Raw genomic sequence first — 20,370 nt, 5'->3', positions numbered from 1 at the left:
GACAGGAGGCGCGGGGACTACACGTCCCAGCAAGCCCGGGCCTCCAACTAGACGCAACTTGTATATTAATTATGTCACGTGGTGCAGCCGGCAGGGCATGCTGGTACTTGTAGTGCCCTAAATGACAGAGTCATAGGAAAGAATGCAAAGATGTGTGGAGGCTGGAGGTGTGCCTTATAGATCCTTATGTCCCCATTATGATCCCTATAGCGCAGTGCCAACCCATATGTTGCTGTGATGATCCCTCTTGTCTTCTCCTATTATGATCTCTATGTCCCCATGGTGATCCCTATGGCGCTGTGATGATCCCTATAGATCTGTGATGATCCCTATGCGTTGTGACGATCCCTATAGATCTGTGATGATCCCTATGCGTTGTGACGATCCCTATAGATCTGTGATGATCCCTATGGCCTTGTGACGATCCCTATAAATCTGTGATGATCCCTATGGCGTTGTGACGGTCCCTATAGATCTGTGATGATCCCTATGGCGCTGTGACGATCCCTATAAATCTGTGATGATCCCTATGGCACTGTGACGATCCCTATAGATCTGTGATGATCCCTATGGCACTGTGACAATACCTATAGATCTGTGATGATCCCTATAAATCTGTGACGATCCCTATAAATCTGTGATGATCCCTATGGCGTTGTGACGATCCCTATAGATCTGTGATGATCCCTATGGCGCTGTGACGATCCCTCGTCTTTCCCTATTATAATCCCTATGTCCCCCTGATGATCCCTATGGCGCTGTGACAATCCCTATAGATCTGTGATGATCCCTATGGCACTGTGACAATACCTATAGATCTGTGATGATCCCTATGGCGTTGTGATGCTCCTTATGGCTGTATGACGATCCATATCACTCTGTGACAATCCCTATAACTCATTGATGATCCCTATAGCGCTGTGATGATTCTTATGTTTCGCACTGAAACAATCGCTATGGAGCTTTGACGATCCCTATATCCCTGTGATGATCCCTATGGTTCTGTAACAATCTCTATGGCTCTGTGATGATCCCTATGTTGCTTTGATGACCCCTTTGCCTCTGTGACAATCTCTATAACTCATTGACAATCCCTATAGCGCTGTGATGATTCTGATGGTTCCCACTGAAACAATCCCTATGGCGCTTTGATGATCACTTTATTCCTGTAATGATCCCTATGGCTCTGTAACAATCTATGACGCTGGGATGATCCCTATTTCCATGTGACAATCCCTATAGCACAGATATAGACATCCCTATGTCCCCTTGATTATCCCTATGGTTCTTTGATGATCCCTTTGGCGCTGTGACAATCCTAAAGTCTCTATAATGATCCCTGTGGCTCTATATGGCGCTGTGCTGATCCCTGTGATTCTGAGAAAATCCTACGGCTCTGTGATGATCCCTACGGCTCTGTGATGATCCCTACGGCTCTGTGATGATCCCTATGGTGTGACAGTGATACCTAAGGCGCCACGGTTATCCCTCTGACTGACGTGAATTCTATGGGGCTCAGACATATAGCAGGGCAGCCTAAGGGATCATCCCTATGGTTCTGTCTGGATCCTGTGCCATATCCAAGGATGGTACCACACTAATCCTTTTGATCCCTATGGTGCTAGAATGATCCCTATTGTGTTGTGATCTTTCCCTTGAAGCTGAATTGATGCCTCAGTCGTTGTACATTATATTTTATTATTATTGATATCATCATAATATAAGTGAAGCCTAACAATACATTGTATAATAATATAAACAGCACAAAAAGCATATACATTCTCAAGCCACTCCCACAATTCACAACACACACCCCAAATATAAAGACCCCCGAAATATAGAGGATCCCCCCAATCAATACATAGCAAAGTAAATGCTCATAACATGGCTGCTATAAATAACATCAACTTTGCTTTTAGTTCACTGTCATCACACATGCTGGAGCTGTAATGATCCCTACGGTACTGTCATGACCCCTATGGCATTTGAATGATCCCTCTGTAATGACCTCTATGACACTGCAATGATCCCTATGGCACTGTAATGGTACTCTATGGTACTATCCCTCTGGTGCTGTATTGGTCTCTATAGCGCTGCATTGATCCTTATGGTGTTCTAGTCCTGGTAGTTTTGTAATGATCCCTATGGTTCTGTATGGATCCCTGTGTTGCTGTGATCATCCCTTAGGTTCGGCATGTGCTGTTATGATCCCTATGGATCTCAGTGATCCCTGGTGGTGGTGCTGCAGGGATCTCCATGATGCTGTAGGGATTCCTATGGTTCTGGAAGGACTTGTTACAGAACCTGCATTATCCGGATTTATTGAGCATTGACCTCTTACCTCTGCATTCTGTCTGGGGATGCTGGGAGTTGTAGTTTCCCACCCCCTTGAGAGGAATAGCTTGGATTACGTAGAACTAGAGGGAATAAGCAGCGCAGTGACTTTTCCAAAGCTGTTACAGGGTTAGATGCAGACGGACAAGCCCCGACCCCCCGGGGGAGAGAAGCAGCAGCAAAGTGGAGGGTAAAGAACATTTTAGTGTGGTCACTTCAGGTAAGTGTCCTATTTTCCCTGAGATTTTTTTCCCCCGACCAATCACTTTTCTTCATTTCGTTCTTACAGGAAAAGCCGGAGAAGAGTCCGATGGATGAAAACGCGTTTGAGGCCCTGGAGAAGGACTTCCAGGAGGTCCTCAATGAACTCACCGGGGACAAAAGTCTGGAGAAGTTCAGGATGGAGTATGAGAAGCTCCACAACGTCCTGAAGAAATCCTACGAGAACGAGAAGCGGCTGATGGGCAAGTGCCGAGAACTCAACGCCGAGATCGTGGCCAACTCCGCCAAGGTGTCCACCGCCCTGAAGCTGTCCCAGGAGGACCAGAGCACCATCGCATCGCTCAAGAAGGTGCCTCATCAGCTTAGATACACCGCTAAGAACACTGTATCACACAGGATAGGATTAGATACACAGCTTCACAGACTATCACACAGGATAAGATTAGATACACAGCCCCGCACACAGTATCACACAGGATAGGATTAGATACACAGCTTCACAGATTGTAACACACAGGATAGGATTAGATACACAGCTCTGCAGACTGTATCACACTGAATAGGATTAGATACACAGCTTCACAGACTGTATCACAGAGGATAGGATTAGATACACAACTGCACAGACTGTATCACACAGGATAAGATAAGATACACAGCTCAGCAGACAGTATCACACTGGATAGGATTAGATACACAGCTTCACAGACTGTATCACACTGGATAGGATTAGATACACAGCTTCACAGACTGTAACACACAGGATAAGATTAGATACACAGCTCTGCAGACAGTATCACACTGGATAGGATTAGATACACAGCTTCACAGACTGTAACACACAGGATAGGATTAGATACACAGCTCTGCAGACTGTATCACAGAGGATAGGATTAGATACACAACTGCACAGACTGTATCACACAGGATAGGATTAGATGCACAGCTTCACAGACTGTATCACAGAGGATAGGATTAGATACACAACTGCACAGACTGTATCACACAGGATAGATTAGATACACAGCCCCGCACACAGTATCACACTGGATAGGATTAGATACACAGCTTCACAGAGTGTAACACACAGGATAGGATTAGATACACAGCTTTACAGACTGTATCACATAGGACAGGATTAGATACACAGCTTCAAAGACTGTAACACACAGGATAAGATTAGATACACAGCTCTGCAGACTATCACACAGGATAGCATTAGATACACAGCTCATCAGACAGTATCACACATGATGGGATTAGATACACATCTCAGCAGACAGTATCACACATGATAGGATTAGATACACAGCTCAGCAGACAGTATTATACAGGATAGGATTAGATACACAGCTCAGCAGACAGTATCACACATGGTAGGATTAGATACACAGCTCAGCAGACAGTATCACATAGGATAGGATAGGATTAGATACACAGCTCAGCAGACAGTATCACACATGATAGGATTAGATACACTGGGGTTTCTTATCTCCTGCTCCTGATGTCCCTCTGTGGTCACATGTCATTTCTCCATCATTACAGACCCCCAGGGCCCGGCGGAGGGAGGGGGCACTTTTTATAGTTTGTACTTTATTTTGTAAAAAAACCTGTTGCTTTGGAGATGCAGTGCCCCCCTGTAATCCTGCGCGATACGCAGGTGATCTGCATCCTAATGTCACATTACATGAGAATAATGAAACCTACAAGACACGAGACGTGAGCCGCTGCCTCTGATGACATCTGATTTCTAATTTTGATGATATTCAGACATTACAGAATACTAATCGCAGGAAATTACCTCAGTAATGGCGACTATCACCTACTTCATATTCCGCTCTCCTGAATATCGCCAGAGTAGTAATTACGGGAATAATAGGATGCGGCGATACCCGAGCTGAAATGATGCCGCGATCAGGAGAGATTACAATGAAAAGACATCACAGGGGAGGGGGGCACAAACTTATCTGTCCTCATCTCTCTGATGATTGACAGACACATGATATAAGGTACCCGGGGACCTGGACCTAGGCAGGAAGGTGAGGCAAAGAGCAGGAGGGGGGGCACTGGGCAGGAGGGTGAGGCACTGGGCAGGATGGTGAGGCACTGGGCAGGAGGGTGTGGCACTGGGCAGGATGGTGAGGCACTGGGCAGAATGGTGAGGCACTGGGCAGGATGGTGAGGCACTGGGCAGGAGGGTGTGGCACTGGGCAGGAGAGAGAGGCGCTGGGCAGGAGGGTGTGGCACTGGGCAGGAGGGTGAGGCGCTGGGCAGGAGGGTGAGGAACTAGGCAGGAGGTTGAGGCGCTGGGCAGGAGGGAGAGGCACTGGGCAGGAAGGAGATAATTTAAGGCAATAGGTAAGAAATATTGGGAATTTCAGGCAAGGATATATGTGTGGACTGGAGAGCTGTCTGTAGATTAGGAGGTGATAGAGTATGTACTAGGGCAGTGATGGGCAACCTTTTGAGCTAGGTGTGTCAAAATTCGCCAAAAAAAACGAGCATAACTCGGGTGCTGTGTCACCTTTAGGAAAAACCTAATTTTGTAATAACATGTCCAGCAGCGGCCTCCCCTTATTAATAACATGTCCAGCAGCGGCCTCCCCTTATTAATAACATGTCCAGCAGCGGCCTCCCTTTACTACTAAAATACCCCTAGCGGCCTCCCTTTACTACTAAAATACCCCTAGCGGCCTCCCTTCACTACTAAAATACCCCTAGCGGCCTCCCTTTACTACTAAAATACCCCTAGCGGCCTCACTTTACTACTAAAATACCCCTAGCGGCCTCCCTTTACTACTAAATTACCCCTAGCGGCCTCCCTTTACTACTAAAATGCCCCTAGCGGCCTCCCTTTACTACTAAATTACCCCTAGCGGCCTCCCTTTACTACTAAAATACCCCTAGCGGCCTCCCTTTACTACTAAAATACCCCTAGCGGCCTCCCTTTACTACTAAAATACCCCTAGCGGCCTCCCTTTACTACTAAAATAACCCTAGCGGCCTCCCTTTACTATTAAAATACCCCTAGCAGCCTCCCTTTACTACTAAATTACCCCTAGCGGCCTCCCTTTACTATTAAAATACCCCTAGCGGCCTCCCTTTACTACTAAATTACCCCTAGCGGCCTCCCTTTACTATTAAATTACCCCTAGCACCCTCCCTTTACTACTAAAATACCCCTAGAGCCCTCCCTTTACTACTAAAATACCCCTAGCGCCCTCCCTTTAAATATAATATAATAATAAACTTACATACTTACCCAGTGATGTCTTCTTCCCTGTAGCTTTACTGCAGGCGACTCGGCTCCTCCAGGTTGCACCGCGCGCCTCGGGTCACGTGACGAGCAGCGCGCATTGCAGCCTGGAGGAGCACGAGGAGTTGCAGAAGGTGGGCGGACCAACGCGGCGCCGGAACACAGGGACGGGGGCGGGACATTACCACAGGGGCAGCACATTACACAGGGACATTAACACACGGGGAGCACATTGCACAGGGACAGAAACACAAGGACGGGGGCGGGACATTAACATAGGGGTAGCACATTACACTGGGACAGCGCATTACACAGGGAGGGGGGGGACAGCGGGCGCTGGGCGGCCGCGTGTCAGCAAAAATGACTACGCGTGTCAGAGGTTCGCCATCACTGTACTAGGGATTATATAGAGAAGGTGATAGAGCGTGTCGTGGGATTATATAGAGGAGGTGATAGAGTGTGTACTAGGGATTATATAGAGAAGGTGATAGAGCATGTACTAGGGATTATATAGAGAAGGTGATAGAGCGTGTACTAGGGATTATATTGAGAAGGTGATAGAGCGTGTACTAGGGATTATATAGAGGAGGTGATAGAGCTTGTACTAGGGATTATATAGAGAAGGTGATAGAGTGTGTACTAGGGATTATATAGAGGAGGTGATAGAGTGTGTACTAGGGATTATATAGAGAAGGTGATAGAGCGTGTACTAGGGATTATATAGAGGAGGTGATAGAGCGTGTACTAGGGATTATATTGAGAAGGTGATAGAGCGTGTACTAGGGATTATATAGAGGAGGTGATAGAGCTTGTACTAGGGATTATATAGAGAAGGTGATAGAGCATGTACTAGGGATTATATAGAGGAGGTGATAGAGCTTGTACTAGGGATTATATAGAGAAGGTGATAGAGCATGTACTAGGGATTATATAGAGAAGGTGATAGAGTGTGTACTAGGGATTATATTGAGAAGGTGATATAGCGCGTACCGGGGATTATATAGAGAAGGCGACAGAGCATGTACCAGGGATTATATAGAGAAGGTGATAGAGCATGTACTAGGGATTATGTAGAGAACGTGATATAGCGCGTACTGGGGATTATATAGAGAAGGTGACAGAGCACGTACCAGGGATTATATAGAGAAGGTGATAGAGTGTGTACTAGGGATTATAAATTGGGAGGTACCAGTAGATTAGGCTAGAGATGTAGAGAGGGGACAGGATGCGCCCTAGAGATTATATATGAGGGGATTATGGCAGTAGTTTTAGTGGGACATATGCAAGGTGACACAGGGCCACCTCCATGTGGTGACAGGGCTGCAGGACTCTGCTGATGTGTCCTGGAGGATCTGAAGGTTCTTATTTTATAAAGGTTCAGTATGAAGTATCCCAGTACATATCCAATAACCCGGAACCTCCCTCTGCTTTGTCTGATGTCTCAGGAGATAGAGAAGGCCTGGAAGATGGTGGACACCGCCTACGAGAAGGAGCAGAAAGCAAAAGACACCATTCACTCCCTGAAGGAGGAGATTAACAATCTGACCAAACTGGTGGAGCAAGGATCGGGACTGTCCATGGGCCAGGAGCACAGGTGAGACCCCATAACATCATGTATAGAGGGTATGGATCAGTATCACCAGCCCGCAGCCAAGTGCTCGGTGCACCTACAGCAATGTCACATGACATCAGAAGATCCCGCTGTCAGGTCCAGACTGACCTCCCCTAGTGTCTCCTGGGCCGGTCTTGCACCCACTGATCCCATTTACCGTAACTTGGAGTTTTACTGCTGCAGATCCTCTTTGTGAAATGGGTCCATTGCCAATTAAACTACCTGAATCAACATCTTCATCTTCTATAGACAGTTCTGCAGCAGCTGTGTCTTATACTATACATATGCCCAGTATGGAGAGTATAACACAGTAAACACCTGCCGATTATGGAAAGTATAACACAGTAGACAACTGGCCATTATGGAGGGAGAACACGGCAGACACCTGCCCAGTATAGAGAGTATAATACAGCAGACACCTGCCCAGTAAAGAAAGTATAATACAGCAGACACCTGCCCAGTATGGAGAGTATAATACAGCAGACACCTGCCCAGTATGGAGAGTATAATACAGCAGACACCTTCCCAGTATGGAGAGTATAATACAGCAGACACCTTCCCAGTATGGAGAGTATAATACAGCAGACACCTGCCCAGTATGGAGAGTATAATACAGCAGGCACCTGCCCAGTATGGAGAGTATAATACAGCAGACACCTGCCCAGTATGGAGAGTATAATACAGCAGACACCTTCCCAGTATGGAGAGTATAATACAGCAGACACCTTCCCAGTATGGAGAGTATAATACAGCAGACACCTGCCCAGTAAAGAAAGTATAATGCAGCAGACACCTGCCCAGTATGGAGAGTATAATACAGCAGACACCTGCCCAGTATGGAGAGTATAATACAGCAGACACCTGCCCAGTATGGAGAGTATAATACAGCAGACACCTGCCCAGTATGGAGAGTATAATACAGCAGACACCTGCCCAGTATGGAGAGTATAATACAGCAGACACCTGCCCAGTATGGAGAGTATAATACAGCAGACACCTGCCCAGTATGGAGAGTTTAATACAGCAGACACCTGCCCAGTAAAGAAAGTATAATACAGCAGACACCTGCCCAGTAAGGTGAGTATAAGGCCGCGGTCACACGTACCGCTAGGCGGCCATCATAACGCGATTCTAGCGCACAAGGGGAGGTCCTCGGCCCTAACGCACATGCGTTTCCAGGGAAACGCATGCGATTCTTAAGCTGATCGCATGCATTTCTCTGGAAACGCATGTGCGTTCGGGCCGAGGACCTCCCCCTGTGCGCTAGCGTTGCGTTATGAACGGACGCCTAGCGGTACGTGTGACCGCGGCCTAATACAGCAGACACCTTCCCAGTATGGAGAGTATAATACAGCAGACACCTGCCCAGTATGGAGAGTATAATACAGCAGACACCTGCCCAGTATGGAGAGTATAATACAGCAGGCACCTGCCCAGTATGGAGAGTATAATACAGCAGGCACCTGCCCAGTATGGAGAGTATAATACAGCAGACACCTGCCCAGTATGGAGAGTTTAATACAGCATACACCTGCCCAGTAAGGAGAGTATAATACAGCAGACACCTGCCCAGTAAGGTGAGTATAAGGCCGCGGTCACACGTACCGCTAGGCGTCCGTCATAACGCGACGCTAGCGCACAAGGGGAGGTCCTTGGCCCGAACGCACATGCGTTTCCAGAGAAACGCATGCGATTGGCTTAACAATATATGGAGAGTATAGTACAGCAGACACCTGCCCAGTATGGAGAGTATGATACAGACTTCTGCACAGTATACAGGGGGCTAGCACTATGCAGTTATGTCACATTTTGATGAGATACTGATATAAAGGCCCTAGAACTTGTACTGTTAAAGGGGTTTTTCAGTGTAATGATATTGTAGATCAGTAGTATCAGACCTCAAGGTCCCAAGTTCTGGATGATATATTAATAGGTTACCAGTAACAGATCAGTTGTGACCCCCCCCCCCTATGCTTCAGATATTAGGAAAGCTAAGTCTCCACTAACTCTTCCTCTGTCCACAGTCTAAATGATCTACTGAACATCAAGGAGGAACTGACCCGAGAGCGAGACCAGCTCCTCTCCGAGGTGGTGAAGCTGCGGGAGAGCCTCATGCAAGCGGCCAATCAGCAGCAGGAGGCCGAGAGGCTGAAAGAGGAGGCCGAGCAGAACATAGCACAGGTGAGGCCCAGACCCCCAGGTACAGCCCCTACCCCCATATACCCTGCTGATGGATCTTTACATAAGCAAATGAATGGGGGGGGATTTAGTGATCTGTCAAAAGTTCAGAAAATTAGAACTTGCATGAGTTGCATGAAACTAAGCTGGAGGGGACACATTCAATATTATTTATCCCAAAGCATGCATCAATGTATCTAATCACACATCTATAGGGGTCCCATGGCCTTGGACCCTGCACACGTGTGAACTGTACTTAGCAAGGTCTGTACCCCCTACCTTCCCTAAACATCCATTGTGGGGGATCTGAAGCCGAATTAAGTCACCCATTGCCCATCACCCATCGCCCCTCTTGCAGCTGTAAGGTAAACCTGTTAGGGACCCTAAGACCCAGCTTCATCACGATATACTTGCAGTTTAGGGGTCCCAAACCTCCTGACGGGTTCCCCTTACATAGAGACATCCTGCTCCCGTTTTGCTGTTGTCAGGTGACCCATTGCAGCCAAACACTTTGGACCCCTTTAGGTGACGTTCAGTTCTGAGTTACTTTGTAAATGGACTACATGATTTATCTCCACATCTGGGGACATATTATGGGGGGGGGGGTGCCTAATAATAAAACTGATAAAGCCATGATAAAAATCTGTTTCATCGCTGCTTCCAGTTCCAACAAGAGATCCAGATGCGTCAGAACGAGGCGTCCCGGGAAGCTCGGAAGAAGGAGAAGCTGGAGAAGGATCTGAGGAACGTCCAAAGTGAGCTGGACCTCAAGCAGAACGAGATGAGAACCTTACAGCAGACGCTGCAGAAGAACAAAGAGGAGCTGCAGAAGCTGGAGCAGCAGCTGAAAGAGCACAAGGTGAGGAACCCGTCAGGGGATGGGGGGGAGAAACCATGTGCAAAGGTATAGAACGTGTATCAGAACCATAACATACTGAGGGGCGCCAATCGGACCGCGCACCACATTTATCATGTAAAGTCCGACAGAATTGTGCCATATGCTCTATGTTAAAGGTGCACCAAAAAAAGTTGGTGCACTGTGTCAGCGCAGTACAGGGGGCACCAGATTCAGGAAGAACGTGCGCCACAAATTCTGAATCTGGCGCCCCCTGCACACTACACAGGTAACTGCACATAGTACAGACTGCACGGTTTTTAGTAAATCCGGGCCACTGTGTGTAAGTTATCATTATCACGAAAATCCCTATAAACGGCAAAAAGGACTTAATAAAATGTCATATTTGACCCAATAGTTACCCAAATCACATTCACTGTGTACATACAGGACATTATTTATCCTGTACTGATCCTGAGTTACATCCTGTATTATACTCCAGAGCTGCACTCACTATTCTGCTCTTAAGGTGAGCAGCAGAGAATATACATGTAAGTGTTTCCTAGCCCTTACTACTTTTCTTGTATTTTTGCAGATCCTGAATGAGAGAGTAACTAAAGAACTAGAACAGTTTCAGATCCGAAACTCCAAACTCCAGCAGGAGACGGAGCAGCACAGCGTCACCAACGAGCAGCTGACCCAGGAAAACCAACAGAAGCAGCTGGAACTCAAGGTAACGTCGCTGCTCGGAGGATTGTGTCCTCTTCTTAGGCTTCAGTGAATATTATTTTTGTGCATTTTTTCTGTTCTGTTTCTGTTCACAATCACCGGGGCTTATAAATACCATTTTAACTGTGTCTCTCTTTTTATTACAGCCATTTTTTATTTAGGTTACATTCAGTTTTGGCTCCTCGGGGGCGGGGCTACTGTATTTTACAGATAAGAGAAGCTCAGAGGACTTTCAGTGGATATTTTCAGTCTCTCATGTTCTATCTTTTCTTTCTAGTCTAGAGAGGATGAGATCAGCCAAATGCGGCAGGAAATCTCCAAACTTTCCAAAGTGAGAGAATCGATCCAGAGGAAATACCGGCAGATGGAGGAGCAGAAGAATGAGGTGGAGCAACAGAGGGAAACACTGAAGAACCAGATAACCGGACTGGAGAGAGGTAAGGTGTCTGTACTGATCAGAAGTCCACTAAGTAGACCACTTGGTAGAGCGCTCTCCACACCACCGTACCTGGTCTTTCAGAGCAGAAGCTCCGTTACAGTAACATCATGTATAGTGTACATATAACCTGCAGGGAATCTGCATGTGCATAGTGAAGTATAGTAATATGTCTGTATACCCCATAGAGCTGGAGTCTTCAAAAAAACAAGCCGAGCTGGAGAAGAAAGCCGCAGACGAGCTGACAAGAGAGCGGGACAAGCTCAACAAGGTGAGCGCATTACTTAGCAAACTCCGAGAGCGCTCCTCACAGTCATAGAGGTCATAAACCCAATGTCCATATACAGAGTATCCATGTGTGGTCAGCATTGACCACCTCAGACACCTCTGTCCTCCTCCTCCAGACCCCTCTGTCCTCCTTCTCCAGACCCCTCTGTCCTCCTCCTCCAGACCCCTCTGTCCTCCTCCTCCAGACTCCTCGGTCCTCCTCCTTCAGACCCCTCTGTCCTCCTCTTCCAGACCCCTCTGTCCTCCTCCTCCAGACTCCTCGGTCCTCCTCCTCCAGACCCCTCTGTCCTCCTCCTCCAGACCCCTCTGTCCTCCTCCTCCAGACCCCTCTGTCCTCCTCCTCCAGACCCCTCTGTCCTCCTCCTCCTCCAGACCCCTCTGTCCTCCTCCTCCTCCAGACTCCTCGGTCCTCCTCCTCCAGATTGCTCAGTCTTCCTCCAGACCCCTCTGTTCTTCACTCGACCCCTCTGCAGACCCCTCTAGACCCTTGTGTCTCTTTCAGACTCCTCTTTCCCCTCTACACCCACCTGGGTGGACTCCCAATACTAATCAGATTGTCATCCAGGCCACCAACACTGGAGGTTCAGCCAACATTTATCTGATGTGTAACGCCTGCGTTATACCCCGTCTGCCCATAGTATTCCTTTCATTTCCTCCTGGAGGCTTGAATCAAGGGACATGTAGCTTGTTGTTACTTCTACCAGGTGTGACCTTAGTCCAGGAACTAATATTTCAGGAACTATATTTGGATAGAGCGGAAGTAAGATTTCATCTGTGTTAGGACATGTGGGGTGGAAGCAGACATATCATCCATATCCTCTCCTTCTAGGATCTCCTGAAAGCAGATAGCGCCACCCAGAAGCAGCTGAACCTGGTGAAACTTCATGAACAATCCAAGAAGAACCTGGAGGAGGAGATCATCAACTACAAGGAGGAGGCGCAGAAACAACGCAAGATCATCTACCAGCTGGAGAAGGAGAGGGACCGATACATCAACGAGGCCAGCGAGCTGACGCAGAAGGTGGGACTACTACTCCTGCTGCACCCCAAGCTGGCGGCTTACTCCAAGCTCAGAGATAAGAGGCTGCCGAGTACCAAGTGGAAGCCCTTAAATACTTAAAGGAGTGTTACAGCTTATTCTGACATTGATAACCATTCCATGGTTTAGGTTGTCCCATGGAGTCCAAAACAGAGGATGTAATTGGAAAAACAGTGCCCCTCTCTGTATAGTGGCCAGGCCTGGTTACTGCAGCTCCCAAGCTTTGATATTGATGTCCTTTAATTGTCCTATCAGAAATCTCCAAAATCCCTCTGAATCCTACCTGGGCATGATGTAACTTCTATCAGGTTGTGGTAGATCACCATGTTCCCACAGGTGTAATGATGCTTCCCCTGAACGCTGGGTGTCGTAGTGACCGGATCCCCAGTTACCTGACACTTATCCCCCATTCTTCCATCTTATAAGCTGATATGAAAGTCAGTGGTGCTGAACCCCTTTACTATGGAGCAGGTCGGGGGACCCCATTCTGCAGATCATGACACAACCCCTTTAAAGTAGCTCCGTAGTTTTGGTGCGTCTATCCCCACCCACCCAGATGTAACCCTCTTCATTGTACCCCTCGTCTTCCAGGTTCTTCAGCACATGGAGGACATCAAAGTGCGGGAGATGCAGATCTTCGATTATAAGAAGAAGATTGCCGAAGCTGAGACAAAGCTGAAGCAGCAGCAGAATCTGTACGAGGCCGTGAGGTCCGACCGTAACCTGTACAGCAAGAACCTGATAGAAGCTCAGGTGAGCCCCGAGAAGCGCGAGGACGGTTTATATAGTGATGGTGTATCACTGGGTTGCAGTTAGTGGGGCCCACATTGATCCGGGGAGGTCTCAATCACTGATTTTGTGTTATGTCCCTTCTGTGTTCTTTACACATTGGACCTATGAGACCTGGGGGCCCGGGCTCTGCTGCGGGGCACAATAGGAGGCACTGAATCAGCACTGCAGCCCGATCATTGGTAGAATCAGTGGTAGCTTGGTGCTCCACAGAAGTTCTTTAAAGGGAACCTGTCAGGAGGAATTTATACACAAAACCACCCACAGGTCCTTATGGTCTGTTTGATTTGTATGAATATGAGAAAAAGAAATACTTAATACTCACTTCATCCCTCGTTGCCTGCATGGTCCGGTAAGGGAAGCCGCAGTGATGTGCTACTGAGGTGATGTGCTGCAGTCCCAATGTGCTGCAGTGATTGGCTGCGGTGGTGATGTGCTGCACTGATTGGCTGCTGTGGTGATGTGCTGCACTGATTGGCTGCGGTGGTGATCTGCTGTAATGATTGGCTGCTGTGGTGATGTGCTGCAGTGATTGGCTGCGGTGGTGATGTGCTGCACTGATTGGCTGCTGTGGTGATGTGCTGCACTGATTGGCTGCGGTGGTGATCTGCTGTAATGATTGGCTGCGGTGGTGATGTGCTGCAGTGATTGGCTGCTGTGGTGATGTGCTGCAGTGATTGGCTGCTGTGGTAATATGCTGCAGTGATTGGCTGCAGTGGTTATAAGCTGCAGTGATTGGTTGCGGTGGTGATGTGCTGTAGTGATTGGCTCCGGTGGTGATGTGCTGCAGTGATTGGCTGTGGTGGTGATGTGCTGTAGTGATTGGCTGTGGTGGTGATGTGCTGCAGTGATTGGCTGCGGTGGTGATGTGCTGTAGTGATTGGCTGCGGTGGTGATGTGCTGCAGTGATTGGCTGTGGTGGTGATGTGCTGCAGTGATTGGCTCCGGTGGTGATGTGCTGCAGTGATTGGCTCCGGTGGTGATGTGCTGCAGTGATTGTCCCCAGATGGTGCACATTTTGTGCACACTGTAGCGCCTCCTAGTGGTTCTCATTCATCAACACAATAAAAAAATTTTTTTATGGCACTTTGCAGGAAGGGAATAGACAAATAATCAATATTAAAAAATTTGCCCAAGTGGTGTCTCAATTTACAAAAAAATTCTTCTTTACAGGATGAAATAACTGAGATGAAGAGAAAACTGAAGATCATGAACCACCAGGTGGACCAGCTGAAGGAAGAGATCTCCTCCAAGGAGTCGGCTCTGGTCAAGGTCCATCTGGATCACCAGCGTATGGAGAAGGAGAAGGAGGCGCTGAAGGTTCCTCTTTTATATTTAGAATTTTTTTTTGTATTTACAGTAACAGCGCCACCCATATCTACAGGTTGTTTGTGGTATTGCAGCACCCGTGTATTTTCTTTAGTTGAGCTGTATTGCACAGGTGTGTTTTTTTCTTGTACTACCTTTTAGAGGGAAGAGCTAAAACAGGGCCCCCTATATTTAGTGGATCCCTTTCAGTTCTGCATAAATTTGCAGGGCGAGCAATCAAGACTAAGTGAAAGGAGAAGGGTAGTAAAGCTGGGCTACAGAGGGGGCACTAGACCCCTATCACCCCTGGCCATTACCTGGAATAGTCCTTTAATTGCAGAGAGATTCATTGCAGTGATGACAGATTAGGGATCGATCGGCTGAGTCCAGGGATGATGGATGCGTTCAGGCCGATCTCCCCCTCATCTGTCAGGGCTGTCATACTCGCTGAGGGTCTACAGCGGCCGCTCCCCGGGGTACAAGGTGCTGCCAGCCCTTACATCTCATCTCAGGGATCCTCTGCCATCAGCCTGACACCAACACCGCTGCTGCAGCTCAATTATTTAGTCCGAATCTCAGCAGCACATTAGTGAGCGCCCCGGGCGGTCCTGCCACCTGTGCTGCGGAGTATCCATCATCCTAGAAAGTGGGGTACTCGCTCCCGGATACACATCACTGTGTGCGTCTTCATACTCATCGCAGTGCTACATGATAATCTGGTAATCCCACAGGTAGCGGTATACAAACCCCTTACAAACAATAGAGGATCCCATAATTTGCTATGGGTGTAGATGTCCAAGCTAAAACCTGAAGTGTACAACTCAAGAGTAGAGGGCAGTGGGGGGCTGTTCATACAAATCGGGGTGCAAAAGGTAGGGGGCCCTGCTGACCAGGCCACTTCTGACTTGTGGTAGGCTACAGGTGAAGTGCATGGTGGAGCCATAGGATTCCATCTGATATACAATACACTGAGCCTCTGGCTCCGCCCCCTGTATAGCTCCCAGTACCTGAAACCACCTGGATCAGCGGGGATCCAACACCCACCAGGTTTTACCCCACTAAACTACCCGCTCAGGTTGGGTATGAAATGTCATTTTTAGAATTCTCTCTTTTATGTGAAATCTCACCTATAAAAAAATCTCCTCCAAAGTCAGGCAAATATGACTCTTTTCGCCTCGTTTTCACATGAGATGAGTCAAGTTTAGTGGTTGCAGGGGTAGTGTCATTTCAGAGACCCCTATCTTTTGTTCTATAACACCTAGAAACATGCTGCCAATATATCAATCTCATCTTTCAGTTCCATTGAAGCGTATGGTTCTGTGAGATACAGAACTGGACATACAGGCAGTTCAAGAGAGGTGGGAACCGGATCTTTATCTGCAGCTTACATTTCCAGATATGTCTTCAGCTGCCTGAATCTCTGGCTCTGTAGCTCACAAAGCCATAGGCATGTTGTGACCGAAAAGATGAGATCCGTATCTTTAATATTACACCAGCAGCATGTTTCTATGAACTACAGAACAGAAAATACTGGATATACACTACCCCTGCAACCACTCATGTGAAAATGTGATGAGATGAGTCATATTTTCCTGACTTTGGGGAGATTTTGGTGCAGTCTGTTCTATACCAAGTTCATGTGCAGGGTACGGCAGATTAATCAAACCCGGGGCCCCTGCCTGGGCGTGTGCACTATATTTTTGGTGCACTTTGTTCATGCTGCAGAATTGTGGCTCACGTCAGTAATAAATTTGGGATACGGTCCGAATAATGACTAATACGCCCCTTTAGGTGCACATTTCATCTGTCTTGTCGGACACAGAGCAGCCGCGACACAAAAACTGACACAGACACTTTACAAGCAGTTTGCACGCCAAGGTGTCACCCTCCCCTCCCCCCCAAAATCCTTGAAAAGTCCCTTTAGGTGTAGAGTCTTATAGTCCAGTGCTATATGCTATATTTCTCTCCAGAGTGAAACCCGTCTCACTAGTGCCACCTATTGGCAACTATTCTGTAAGTCAGCACAGCCACATTACAGACTATGGGGCACATTTACTTACCTGTCCCTGCGCGATCCCTGAGGTGCGTTCCCTGACGAGTATGCACAGCTGCCGCGATTCACTTACAGCGTGCGCCTGATTTCCTGCATGTGTCGCTTCCCCGCTGAGGTCCGACAGAGTTCACCTTCTTCCTCCCGGTGCATGTAAGTGCTTGGCTTGCGACACAATTTTAAAGTTAAATCCTGCGGTTTGTCTGAATCCGTCGGATCGTCCCCTGATTTGTGTCGCATGAAAGCGTGATTTTGAAACAATCTGATCGCGTGCGACAAAAACCCCTGTTAAATGCTGGGCAAAGCGGAAATCGTTGGGAAACCCGGCAGGAATGCAGTTCGCGGACCCTTAGTAAATGTGTCCCAATGTCGAGGTTCTTTAATGGATAGAGTTCATTTGCAGATAGTCAGTGACTAGAAGGATTGTGATCATCTCATGGACAGCTCTGACATGTGGCGGCATCTCATTGCCGGGGTCCGGTGTTATCCCCCCCCCAATGTATGATCCGCTTGTCTTTTGTATCACAGGCCGAGCTGCAGAAGATGAAGCAGCAGAGCCTCGAGGCCAAACAGTTCATAGAAAACCAGGAGGCAGAAGAGAGGAAACTGCTGAAGATAATCGCCGATGCTGACGCTGAGCGACTGCGGCAGAAGAAGGAGCTGGACCAGGTACGGTTATCAATCAGCAGCCGTAGGGGCGTCTGGGGGGTTGTTGGCCTCAACAGGGCTACAAAACACACAGAGCAACAAGTCCATAGGGACTTATGGGTGTTTTAGAGTCCCATGAGCACTATCATGGTTTTTTAGTAGCAGCAGGACTGTGAAAAAGGTATGAATATTCCAGGATTGTGGTTTCTTCACATATACTGGGATTGTGTCCTCGCACTTCTGTGCTCTCTTCTCTCTGCAGCCGGTGTTATGTATTGTCCCTGGAGGGATGTGTAATAAGACCTTTGTGTATGTTAGCAGCAGCAGGACGGTGAAATAGGGATTTATATTCCAGGATTGTACTGGAATCCTGTCCTCACACTGCTGTGCTCTTTGTTCAACATTCAACAAAATTACATTTGCAGCATGCTTCTGTTTGAATATAAAAGTCACTTAATACGGAGGTGATCACTACCCCCCAAAAATATTTTTCTGCTCAATGTAGGTCTATGAATTCTGCACCTGTGAACCCCCAGTCACTGTCCTCACACTGCTGTGCCCTTATCTTTTACAGTGTGACTTTACAAAGTGACTTTTGTAGGACTCAACCAGAAGCGTCCAGTAGGTTTAACCCAATGCAGTTCATTCTATAGCGCACAGAGCACAGCAGTGTGAGGACACTCCCCCAGGGCACTTGGAGAAGCTACAAACCTGGAATATGATTCCATATTTCACAGTCCTGCTGCTACCAACAACATACACAAAGGTCTGATTACATAACTCCCCAGAGATAATACATAACACTGGTTGCAGAGAGCACAGAGCACAGCAGTGTGAGGACTCACCACCAGTGCATTTGGAGAAAATACAACCCTGTAATATAAATCCATATATCACAGTCCTGCTGCTACTAACAACATACACAGCGGTCTAGGGACAATTACACACCTCTCTAGGGACAATACATAACACTGGCTGCAGTCTGTAAGGTCATACCTGCTGACAGGTTCCCTTTAAGAGATCTGGTCCAATCTCCTAGAAAGGAAATGCATTTTCAGATTCATTCCCTTTCCTTTATATAAAATACATGGAAAAGGAAAGTGCAGGCCCCGCTCCTCTTACGGCTTGGCAGGAGGCTGAGCAGATGTACATTTCTGAGGAGATTGATTTTTCGTACATTGCCTGGTAAATGTTACATGAGCGGACAGTCGGGTGGGTTGGTGATCTCTGTTTGGAAACACTTGACTTAAGACCTCAGGGCACATAGAGAAACATTGCTGCACGGGAAAGGGTTAAAAGTCAAACAAAGAAAAAAAAAATTAAGAATGGTTCTGATCCAACACCTTGGTAGAAAGCACCTGGTTCCACCTAATCGGTTGATGATGCCCTGAATCTAATCTCATAACCAGTTGGTATCTTTTACCCTCACTTTTTGGGGTATAGGGTTGATACTTACCATGATAGTATCTGCTTGACACAGCTAAAGGCAGCTCTTACTTTAGAGGACCACAAGCAAGGATTCTAATTGCTTTCAATGGAAGCATTGATCAAGGGGGTTCTGGCTAATTGCCATGTAACACCGCCCCTTTAATAATATCAACTTGAATGCCTCTGTGCACAGGTGATCGGAGAGAGGGACATGCTAGGCACCCAGCTGGTCCGGAGGAATGATGAATTGGCCTTACTATACGAGAAGATCAAGATCCAGCAATCCATCCTGAACAAGGGAGAAAGTCAATACAAGCAGAGAGTGGAGGACATCCGACTCCTCAAACTGGAGATCAAGAAGCTGAGACGGGAAAAGGGAATACTATCCAAAACGGTGGCCAATGTGGAAGATCTCAGGTATAAAAACTGCTATAATACTGCCCCCTGTGTACAAGAATATAACTACTATAATACTGCCTCCTATATACAAGAATATAACTACTATAATACTGCCCCCTATGTACAAGAATATAACTACTATAATACTGCCCCCTATGTACAAGAATATAACTACTATAATACTGCCTCCTATATACAAGAATAATACTACTATAATACTGCCCCTATGTACAAGAATATAACTACTATAATACTGCCCCCTGTGTACAAGAATATAACTACTATAATACTGCCTCCTATGTACAAGTATATAACTACTATAATACTGCCCCCTATGTACAAGAATATAACTACTATAATACTGCCCCCTATGTACAAGAATATAACTACTATAATACTGCCCCTATGTACAAGAATATAACTACTATAATACTGCCCCCTATGTACAAGAATATAACTACTATAATACTGCCCCTATGTACAAGAATATAACTACTATAATACTGCCCCCTATGTACAAGAATATAACTACTATAATACTGCCCCCTATGTACATGAATATAACTACTATAATACTGCTCCCTATGTACAAGAATATACATACTATAATACTGCCCCCTATGTACATGAATATAACTATTATAATACTGTCCCCTATGTACATGAATATAACTACTATAATACTGCCCACTATGTACAAGAATATAACTACTATAATACTGCCCCCTATGTACAAGAATATAACTACTATAATACTGCCCCCTATGTACAAGAATATAACTACTATAATACTGTAGCCACTATGTACAAGAATATAAC

General features: G+C 46.9%; 1 protein-coding gene across 1 annotated transcript in view; it reads left to right on the top strand.

The window, feature by feature from the left end:
* Positions 1 to 20,370, top strand: part of CFAP58 (cilia and flagella associated protein 58) — a 46,410-nt gene that overhangs the window by 115 nt on the left and 25,925 nt on the right. The window contains exons 2-13 of the mRNA XM_072129468.1: positions 2,624 to 2,905; positions 7,258 to 7,406; positions 9,449 to 9,605; positions 10,267 to 10,461; positions 11,033 to 11,170; positions 11,444 to 11,603; positions 11,791 to 11,873; positions 12,720 to 12,911; positions 13,521 to 13,682; positions 14,892 to 15,038; positions 17,605 to 17,745; positions 19,346 to 19,569. Of these exons, the coding sequence (XP_071985569.1) occupies positions 2,624 to 2,905; positions 7,258 to 7,406; positions 9,449 to 9,605; positions 10,267 to 10,461; positions 11,033 to 11,170; positions 11,444 to 11,603; positions 11,791 to 11,873; positions 12,720 to 12,911; positions 13,521 to 13,682; positions 14,892 to 15,038; positions 17,605 to 17,745; positions 19,346 to 19,569 (2,030 nt within the window). The remainder of the gene's footprint in view (positions 1 to 2,623; positions 2,906 to 7,257; positions 7,407 to 9,448; positions 9,606 to 10,266; positions 10,462 to 11,032; positions 11,171 to 11,443; positions 11,604 to 11,790; positions 11,874 to 12,719; positions 12,912 to 13,520; positions 13,683 to 14,891; positions 15,039 to 17,604; positions 17,746 to 19,345; positions 19,570 to 20,370) is intronic.

This window comes from Engystomops pustulosus, chromosome 11 (genome assembly GCF_040894005.1).
Source record: "Engystomops pustulosus chromosome 11, aEngPut4.maternal, whole genome shotgun sequence".
Taxonomy (NCBI): domain Eukaryota; kingdom Metazoa; phylum Chordata; class Amphibia; order Anura; family Leptodactylidae; genus Engystomops; species Engystomops pustulosus.
The sequence above is the reverse complement of the archived record's forward strand: the minus strand, read 5'-3'. Positions and strand labels throughout refer to the sequence as shown.